Source organism: Cucurbita maxima, unplaced genomic scaffold, assembly GCF_002738345.1.
Source record: "Cucurbita maxima cultivar Rimu unplaced genomic scaffold, Cmax_1.0 Cma_Scf00010, whole genome shotgun sequence".
Lineage (NCBI taxonomy): Eukaryota > Viridiplantae > Streptophyta > Magnoliopsida > Cucurbitales > Cucurbitaceae > Cucurbita > Cucurbita maxima.
In genome coordinates, this window is record NW_019272026.1 from 2966934 (window position 1) to 2977559 (window position 10626).

Here is a 10626-nt window from a genome sequence, read left to right on the forward strand (position 1 = left end):
AGAAATAGAGTTAACAAACAATTTACAGACCTTTGTAGAATAAAAGGATGATTTATTTCAAATATAAGCTTATGTACAAGAGGTATCATTCTCTGATCAAAAAGCTACATGAAGGATACTGTGTACCCTAGATATCACTATGACTATACTAACTTGTAGCTTGAACAAGGCTATCTTTACAGTCAAAGTCACCAACTAAATACAGGAGCAAAATTCCAAACATCCGAAACATTTACTTGAAATAACTTGAAGAGGAGCCTCAAAAAGAATCTAATAACCTAATTTGGATTGGTAGCCAATAACTATGCAACTACCAGTCACCCTTAACGTAGGATTTCCCTTTAGTTTGTAAAATATTAATAAACAAGTCTTGAAGACTATACAAGGAGAGCAACTTCAAACCATCATATTTAAATCTGAGAGGTCATCCATTGGAATCTCAAGGCCCATGAAGTCTTGATCTTGTAAACCATCATCATCAATATTTAACCATGAACCCAGATCCTGACCCTGGCCATCAAGATCATCAGGAACACCTAATACATCCATGCCTGGCAATTGAAAGTTAGATAAATCCACGGACTCGGGGTCATCAAGTCCATCCAAGCCAAACTGATCCTTTTCTTTTGAACCACCAGTTGAAGTACTTGATTTTAGTACAGGAGACAATGCTGGTTTTGGTTGCTCTGGCATCTTGCCTAGAAGGCCATTAACAGAAATTGACAATTGGGCAGTTTTCTGCTTAGGCTTTGTCTTAGTTTTCCTTTCCCCTTTAGTATTGGATAGTGTTGGCCTACCGATTTTGGTTCCATTTCTAGATGACACCTCTCTGTTATGCCCTTTACCATCTCTATCCCTTTCACTCCTCTTCCCTTTTGCACTGCTTGAAATACAACTCCCAATGACAGACGGGCCACCTGCATTACCAACATCATCAAGCAACAGTTCTCTCTTTTTCACCCTGTTTGACCATAATTCTTCTCTTCCAGTTGTTCGCTCAGATTGGTGATTAGCAGGTGGGCGCACATTGCCGGAGGTAACATCGTGGTTTTCCACATTCTGACTAAAGTATGAAGGGCTATTCTGTGAACCTGCCAAAGCTGCAGAAGTATATCAATTTCATACACGATATACATGAAAATAATGGAGAAAATATCAAATAGAAAAGTTCAGAATGACACCAATGGCAATATTGAGGTTCATGTTGAAGATATCACAGGATTATTGGAAGAATTTCACAAATTTCTACAAGGCATCTTAAGACACACCTGAGACTCTTGCATCCAGAGATTGAATGGAGGCATATGATTTCTCCGATTCACCCTCCACAGGATCTGATTGTCTTTCACTATTGGGATTGACAGACCAGGAAGAATATATCTCTCGAAATGAAGGCTCACTGAAGAAGCTCTTTCCTGTATCCTCAAATTTATGACATCGGTTCAATGTTCTTTTAACAAATGCCAAGGCAGCTTGCTTTGCCATTTTGTTACTGGAACTCTTTCCACTGGAGGCATTAGAAACTTTGCAAGCCTGTTGACCAAGAATTTCGTAACTTATATTTCCATAAGAGGATAGCAATATACAACAACATTTCAGACCATAATGGGCTTGAGAATAAGTGGAGATGAAAGAAATCACTCATTCTCAACAAATGAAACTAGAATTAAAAAGATGACGAGAAAGAAAAAGGAAAAATGTATCACTAGTTTTGTTTTACTAAAATGAATCTCCCAACAAAAATTAAATCATTCATTCCATACTTCTGCTACAAAAAAAATTTAAAACCATTTAATAGTTCTCATTCTAGAGGGAAAAGAAAACAGAACGCGGAAGCAAAAATTTCCTTTATCCATTTCCAATTACGTCTTCATCAGTTACCTGAAACTATTGTCCAACTTTAAAAGATTCATGCATATCACACAGGGATTGCAGCGGTCACTAGGAGTTCATGTGCTAAGGACAACGGAACAAAAGTGAAACATATAGGGAAAGCCAACAAGTTGGACGAAGCTAACATATAAAGCTGAGGGGGGGAGATTACCATATACTTCCCGTAAGCCATTGCCACAAGTTTATCCATGGCAAGCCTTTCAAACTCTCTGAAAAGATTTAAAAGATGTTAACACCTTGAATATGGAGAAGATTTATGGATGTTAAAATGCTATACATTAAATAGTCCAAAGAGGAAACTATACTTTTCTTGAAGCTGCTTTGTGGCCAAGGCAGATTGTAACAGTTTGTCAAGCAAAGAGTTCTTTCTTGAAACCTATTTGTATCATTGAATAAAACCAGAAAATTGCTTAGGAAATAATATATTGTACGTGTGAGTCTTACCACAATGAGCTGAGAATTAAAAAAAAATGCAGGTACCAAGCCATGACAAATATGTAGATATAAGTATAGCATGAATTGATAAAATTTGCTAGTTTTAACTTATTAAAGGTGTACCAGCTCATTCTTCTTCTCTTCCAACAGACGGATGTCGTTAGTGATCTCTTCCTCATCTAACTGCAACATTTCAGGCTGAAAAAAACAAAGAGCATTATTCAATTGATTTATAATTACAAAGGAATAAAACAGAAAGAATGGAATTAGCACAAAGTACGTGTAAGAGACAAAACTTAATGCATGGCTTACAATGGAATAAAAAAAAACGCAATATCCATACCAAGAGCCACATCCACTTATGTGCATTAGCACTTCATAGACATTTGGCAGTTCCATAACATTTATTAAATAAGAAAACCATGTTTTCATATTTTCACTTTAGAATTAAAGGATTGCAGGGATCTGTGGGAATAGTCACTACTTATGATACATACAAGTTAAAAATAGAAACAGTGAGTTGTTTATACGACGACACATGATTTTAATATTTAAAAAAGAACTCGCAAGTTCAATTTTAACACTTGAGCTAGAAAATTCCAGCAAGCAGTTAAATGTTTATTGTTTATTCACATATAAAACCACTTCAGGTATTGAGCAAGATACATAAGTAGCCATCAGAGGAATGTCGTACTCTCTTTCCTCTATTGAAGAATTAATTAGTTGAATGTAAACATACCACTGAATCTGGGAAAATTCCAATACTTTGAATCTCCAAGAGAAGTTTCTCATTCAACGGCATGTCATCATACTGCAACTCTGAACAGACCATTCCAGGCATCAAGGTTTGATTGGAGACCAAGCCATTCAGGGAATTTGAGAAATTTAACATCATCACAGAGTTTGGGATGCTCTGTCTATCTGTTTCAGGCATATGTTGATCTGAACCTGATCCTCCTCTCATGTTATAATCATCATTAGCCGAATGCACAGAAAGCTGAGAACTAGGTAAAATTTCGTGACTCAATTTGTTTGGTTTAAAATCTTCATCTAAGTCGGACATTCCGTAATTATCATACTTGGTGTCCTCACTTTTGTTGTCAGCAACCTCCTCTGGAATTAACGAGGCTAAGAGTCTCTGGTATAAAGGAACCACGGTATGATCTTTAGACTCGTGAATTAAATGTCCTAAAGGAACTTCTCCTCTTGCTTCATTTTCAAGGTGCTCAAAATCATCGAGACTAATATTGGAAGTGTCCTTGTCTGAAACAACTTTTGGCCCTGATGCAGTAACTTCAAGATCTCCCTGAAAGAGAAACCAAGAAGGAACATAGAAAAATTAGGATAGTTTTGACATAAAAGTACACCAGCTTTATACCATAACTAATTCAGATGGCAGTCCAAGAAATGATTTGTTCAAATAAACCAAGGATGATAGGCAAGAAAGTCAAAAGGAGCACAGATGAAACAGAACACTACTGCTAGATGACTAGAAACAGAGAAAAGTTCAAAAGAAAGTTTCATATTTTAGGAAGCTTATGCAACCCACTAATAAGAAAGTTCTCCTTATTAGTCTCCGCTCAATAACCTCGAATAAAGCCAAACTGAGAGAACGTCTCTCCCACTATACTTTACTTAATTCGAGATGCTGAAATATAACATATACATATTCGTAGCACTACAAGGAGAAAATAACCATCTGGCCATACCTGCAGGATTAAAATAAAGAGGTAGAACGAAAGAAGAAAACTAATGGTAGATAGAAAAAAATAGGCCATACTTGTTTTCTTAAGTGTGTAATATCTGCTTCAGATATAAAACGAAAGAATGGCTCCATCTGTCTCCAAAATGGGCTGAAAAAAGTGTGACCTGTTGTAGCAGTGTTATTAACATATGCAGCATGAGAGAGATAATAGCATTTCACATCCGTAGAGAAACATGTATGCTGAAACCTAAGAACAAACCAGGATTTATAACAGCATTAGCAGCAGCCATTAGCTCCTCACGCCCGTAATCTGATCCAACTAAAGTCGACCAAACATGATTAGACAAAGGGTGATATGGGGGAGGAATTCTCACGCTAACAAAGAAGCTGAAGTATAAAGCCGAAGTACAATTTACCAAGAAAATCTGTCCCCACATTCATTGCTGAATGCTTATGACGTTTATATGCCTTGCGGTCAGTAAATTTCCTAGTAGGTGGACGACCTGCCTTGCTGAATGGAATTTGAAAAATTATGAGAATTTTGGAACTAAATGAAATACCGCAATGACATTTTATAGATAAGCTAGAAACTTTATATGTGCAAAATATGTCTAACCTTTCAACTTTATCAAATCCATGTCTGGTACTTCTAAGCTGTTTTGCAGTTCCGACAGTCTCAATCTTCTCAACTGTCATTGGCATGAGAGACCTAGTGGATGTGAAAGCACGACCAGTCCTCCCTTGTCTCCGAATCCCATCTCCAATGTCTTCATCAATCAATTTATTCTTCCTATTCGGCAGAACTAAGGTAGGTACCTTCTGAACACCGTGTTCAGATTTATCATCTAAATGGTCCGATTTTCGGGTGTTCTCTCTAGATTTGATCTCAGCAGCCCCAGATTCCTCACTTTCAGATAGGGCAGCTGAGGATAATGGTTCACCTTTTATTTTCACTTGCTGGGGAGAACTACCAGACATGCGTCTACCAAATCCCGAGCCAGTATCATTGCCCCCAACATCAGATGTGTTATCCAAAGGAGTATCATCATTGCTTGAAGCAATAGGAACCAGATTGGTCCTCCTTGCAATGCGGGAGATCTTCTGTGGCCTCTGGCCTGCCCATTGGGAAACTGGAGGGGATGAGGACCGCATTGATGTCATGCGTTTGCGATTGTTCACACCACCACCAGCAGTAGGCTTATTTGTGCAATTTGACATATCCCAATCATTAGAAGGAACTGCTCTATGAACAACCGGAGAAAATTTTGGAGCAATGCCTGAACTGGACCGTGGAGCACGAACAGATGGATTCACTTTAGCATTTGATGTAGGGCTGGTTAAAACAATATCGTTGCGAACATTTGACCTAACCAATTGAAAGATGAAAAACTCATAAGCATATGGTCAAAACAGAGGGAACAGATGTGAAGGACATTTCAAATCTCAAATTTGTAATAATGCTTGGAGAAGAGTTTAAACCAACTAAGATCCAAAAATTAAACGGAAGGAAAGTACATGTGAAAGGGGAGAAATGCAGCAAAAAGATTCAAAAGACTATGCAGTAGACGGCTTTGATCATTTAAAAAATGAAAATATTTTATTGTAGTAAGGAAGAGTTATACTTATTAACACCCCGGAGGTTCACTCTTTCTTTGTCCGAAACAATAGAAATATCTCTCCTGTCACTGACAAGGGAATTGCCGTCCAAATCAGTCCTGGACATGGATGAACGAATACCCAAGCCATTCTGTTGAGCAACACCTTCAGATTTTCCAACACCAGGAGCTCCATTAGCCACCCCTGGCCTATAAAAACCACATTATAATTATCACTCTCCAAGGGGCAATTCTAGACTATGCAAGCTTCAAGCATAAAACCATAGTATGAAGTAAAATATAAGTGATAAGGATTTGCATGCATATTCCAGCATCATTTTCATCAGAAATATCACAGATATTTATCAGAGTATATGACTAAATGTAGCATGGACCATAACTAATTCAATCATTACAAAAAATTTAGTCGTCAAGTTGATACATAAATACATGTCATTAAGCCATATGGTCAAATGGTGGACATAGGAGGATGTTTACAATAGTCAATAAGTCATACCTAAACCCATGGCTATCTTTATTCATTCGTGATCGAGCATCAGAAACCGGTCTTTGCTGCAATTGCTGCTTAACTTCATCATAACTATCAACTGGTTTGGTTGACTGACTGCTTGAAGAGACATCTGACTTTATTCCAGATCGCCTTTTCTTCATTTTTGACTTCTCCCAACCATCAACGCCAATTGATAAACTCCTGTCTTCACCTGGAACAGCACAACTATTTGCAAGTCTTAGTGCATCTCTTTCCCTATCAGCACCTCCAGATGGTCTCACAGGAGCATTACCACGAACATCCATCTGTAGAATTTGAAATCCATGAAAAATGTCAAGGAACAGAAGAGGAGCTGAATTTCATATAAATTTCAGCATAAATTCAAGGAAAACTGCAACAGATTAATAACATTGTGGCAACAGATTAATAACATTGTGAAAATCTACTAGTAAAAAAGAGAAATTTAAGTATGACATAAGATTTAAGCAAGACAAATATGGGTATCAAAGTTTTGTCAAACATAAAAAAGGAAAGACAATTTGGACAACTACAAAGAAACTATTGTAATGAGTTAACCATATAAAACATACATATACAAAATGAAACAGGGTCAAAATATAGAATAAAAAGCAATAAATGCACATAAATATGTAAGAGGTATAAGGTACAAACCCCCCTTGAATCCACCAAAGAAGTTCTCGTGCGTTTATTGGGCATAGCGTTTTTAATTCGTTCTTCAGATTTCTGCATCTCATGTTCAAAAACAGCCGTGTTACTCTGATTTCCAAACTTACCTACTTGCCCCCTAGCTGACCGCTCACCGGATACAATGAAATTGGACCGCTCATTGTTATAACCTTCTAACCGGGACCTCTTTTTTGATGGTACACTTGGGAAAAACTTGTTAAATACAGATAAGGCTTCATTGAAAATTTTTAAGTGTTCCCTGTTCCGAAGAAAATAATAAAAAAAAATCAAAGGATCTGACAAATAACTTGGACAAATTCAGATTCAAAATACAAGTTTATGAAGAACTACCTGGCTTTGACAGAGCACTCCCGTAGACTACCCTTCATCCGCTTGATTTCTTCTCGCATCACAGATGATGGCAATTTACCTTTTGAAGAACTAGATGGAGAATCATCAGGTGACATACTAAGAGCAAGTTGTAACTGTCTGCTGAAGTCCCCTTGACGATTAGACTTTTCATCTGTGGCAACCAACTTTCGACCAAAATGCAAGCATTGCAAGAAATTTAAAACGTCCCCTTGTGATACAGCAGAAGCACTTCTCGACATATTTGGAAGAGTAGATAAATTTGGATTCTCCAAACTCTCACGAAAGCTACCAGATCTGTCTAGTGGAACGGCCATGTGGGCTCCACGTTGCCCACTAGATTGTAACGGTCTATCCGGGCTCCCTGAAGTGAATTCAAACTTGCTAGACATCACCATCAGGTTAGAGTCCATGCATCATCCATGCCATAGCAAGCAAAGTAACACACAGGAAGGAGATTTGGACTCTTACTTTGAAACAATAAGATTGTTTACCTATCCAAGATTGTTAAAAATAAAATTAATAGGAGTCCAAACAGGGAAGAATTTCACACCCTAATATTCAGAGGCAAAAAAAAGTAGCACTTCAGTATATAAATACAGGAAAAGCTGTTTAACTAAGAAACATGTCTCTGGAATCCTATTGAGTGAATATTCCACTTTAGGGAACACAAACTTTGGGTCAGAAACTAAACATTGTCTCATCTGTTTACTCCCTAGTCCCTACCACTCAATTCCTTGTGTCCTCTTAAGACCAAGAATTCTAACTAGTATAGAATAATAAGATAAAACTATCTCAACAAAACAAAAGACCAATTTTCTAATTAAATGGTGTATAATACTTTCATCAAAAGGAAATTTCACTGAAAAGATATTTACATGCAAAAGGAGACGGGTGAAAAGGCGATGATTGTATAATTGATCCACTAAATAGATAACCTGTGCCCAAGTGTCAGAAATATTTTCCTGGTCCAAGACAATCTTGTATTCCAACATTATATGAACCAAGGTACCTGTAGATACTTTCATAACCTTGCATCTGTGGAGTTCAATACATTCTCCTTCACTTCCATAGGTATAACTTACTACATTACATTGTCTACTAGCTATTGGTTCTTGACAACCTCTCTCCAATCCTATGTTTATGCTCTAAATCTTCCAACATAATAGTCAACTATTCATACTTAACCAAACCACCTCCTCATCCTCCTCCTTAAAGTGAGGATACTCGCATTGAAGTGAGAATCCCCTTTTTTTTTTTTTTTTTTTTCCAAAAGGGAAACTATCTGTTAAATAAAACCAAATACAAGAAGGACCCAAGCATGATCAAATTGCAAACCATGTAAGACACAGCATTTTTATCTCACGCTGGAGCTCTTTAGAGTCATAATCCCACCTACATTTCGCTCATGTACACAGGCACACAAGTTCCAGTCAGGTATTACATCTATGAGGGTCTTAATTATGTATTAGATGAAAAAATATGTAAGAAACTAAACTTTTCTAAAGATAAAGATGCAGAAATTCAATGTGCTCAAGCTATGGCAATTGACCATGTGCATATACCTCTACCCTCCAATGAACACAAATAACCTCGTAGGAGTGAGGTTCAAACCTCTAACATTCTTATCGAGATTCTAACACCTTAACCATTTGACCTTACTTCAGTTGATCATAGACACTCCTCTTTAAAAATCCTAAAACGAACAGTATAGACGTAGTTGCAGTTTCATTATACCAGAATTGTATGGTTAAACCGACAAACGAACTGGAAGAAACCAGAGAAGATTGACTCTTAAAGTTAGTATAACAGTTTATGAAAAATAGCACGCAGCTGGATCAACTAATGCATTTCAACTCACATATGGCTGGCCTAATGATTAATACCACCGTAATATAGTTCATAAACGTTCCAATCACTTGGAGAGTCCAAGATCCAAAATTCACAAATAGTAATAAAAATGGACAAAAATCCATATCCAAAGAAACCAAGTAAACAACAAATGTCAAGTATAAAATATGTTTAACTTAAGGAGATTCCTACATTTCATTTCTGGAAAGAACCAAGTTTCATCATACAGTACTCCACTCCGTATCTGCAGCTTTGATATCTTTTCCATGACCTTTCCATTCATAAACTTGACTCCAATAACCAACTGACATGCCCATCTAAATTCTGCTATAAAAGTATTTCCAGCTCGAAGCTCCAAAAATTATTATAGAATGTTTCCTTTCTACTTCGTTGACCTTATGTTAATTACACTTCCATCAATAACTACCCAACCAAAATCTAAACAGAAAACCGCACATTTGAAAGAAGGAACCCTAGAAGCTAAATTCTCGAGATACGTAAAACACCTCCAATCCAACTCCATACAACCAGAAACACTAAGAAACAACAGCAAAAATGCAATAATTCAATTCGATTAAAACTCATAATTAAACTAAAAAATAAAATGAATCTACCTCAACTTTCAATCCGAAACAAATCGTCGTTATTCGTGCTCAACTCGAGCTACTACGATCCAGGACATCCGAGGTTTGGAAAATTCCTACAGAATCGGATAGTAGTAAAGAAAAAATATAATGATAAAAAATAACAATTTTTTTTTCACGTACGAGTTGAAGCTCCAGATTGAAGGTTGTTCATGCGAAGCCATGGAGGAGGAAGCTCATTGCTTCGATCGTCAATGAAAATTGTCAGGGCTAAATTACGATTATGCCCATGTACTATCTGGCCTATAAATCAAAACTGGTGTTGGGAATCGGAGTATTTTGGGAAGATAGTGGTTAGACCCGGTCGAACCTGCTTCCTGGCTTGGTTCCGGTTATCGTTTGCGATTGCGAACCGGCACATGGACTTTCCACCGGATGAAAATTGATTTTGTTTCAGAGTAGGTTTTGTTTATACCCCGAAGAAAAATACCTCATAATTAAATAACTGGTTACCAGAATTTCATTTAAATAATGTATTTTTTTTTTTCGATTTTTTTATATTATTTAATTTTAGATAATTAGCAATGGTTCAAATTTATTTGATAATAAATCTTGAATTCTATAACAAAATTTAATTATAAATATAAACTATATTTATATTCGTCCATTTTTTTTAATTCATATCAAACCCAACTTGTTACATTAATTAGTTACTTTGGATAGTTTTAATTATCTTTTTAAATTTTACGATCAATTTATGCTTTAAATAGAATTTGATAATTGAGTTATTAGATTGTAATTTGTTCGGTTTTATCAAATATATCTATAAATATACGTGTGGTTATAGAGTATGAGACTTTACACGATTTACGAGATTAAAAGAATCTAATGTGTGACATTTACCTTACCTAAGTTCGGTTTATCAATCTCAATTTCTAAAAAAAAAAAAAAAAAAAAAAAAAAAAAAAAAAAAAAAAAAAAAAAAAAAAAAAAAAA

The 10626-nt window shown here is 36.2% G+C and overlaps 1 protein-coding gene across 4 annotated transcripts; it reads right to left on the bottom strand.

The window, feature by feature from the left end:
- Positions 1–37: 37 nt before the first annotated feature.
- On the bottom strand, positions 38–9910 carry LOC111485101. 4 transcript variants are annotated; one of them, XM_023131811.1, is made up of 16 exons: positions 9814–9900; positions 9661–9746; positions 7178–7689; positions 6812–7085; positions 6146–6444; positions 5656–5838; positions 4650–5399; positions 4450–4544; positions 4293–4352; positions 4109–4197; positions 3068–3634; positions 2452–2526; positions 2199–2269; positions 2045–2102; positions 1269–1533; positions 38–1100 (listed from the first exon to the last, which is right to left on the bottom strand). In XM_023131811.1, exons 3-16 carry the CDS (start codon positions 7606–7608, stop codon positions 397–399), a joined length of 3921 nt encoding a protein of 1306 aa, XP_022987579.1. In that variant the 5' UTR covers positions 7609–7689; positions 9661–9746; positions 9814–9900; the 3' UTR covers positions 38–396. The 4 variants fall into 4 exon arrangements, with proteins under 4 accessions (XP_022987579.1, XP_022987581.1, XP_022987580.1 ...); XM_023131813.1 differs by having other exon boundaries at positions 4293–4343; positions 9661–9910; XM_023131812.1 differs by having other exon boundaries at positions 38–1091; positions 9661–9910.
- Positions 9911–10626: the final 716 nt, after the last annotated feature.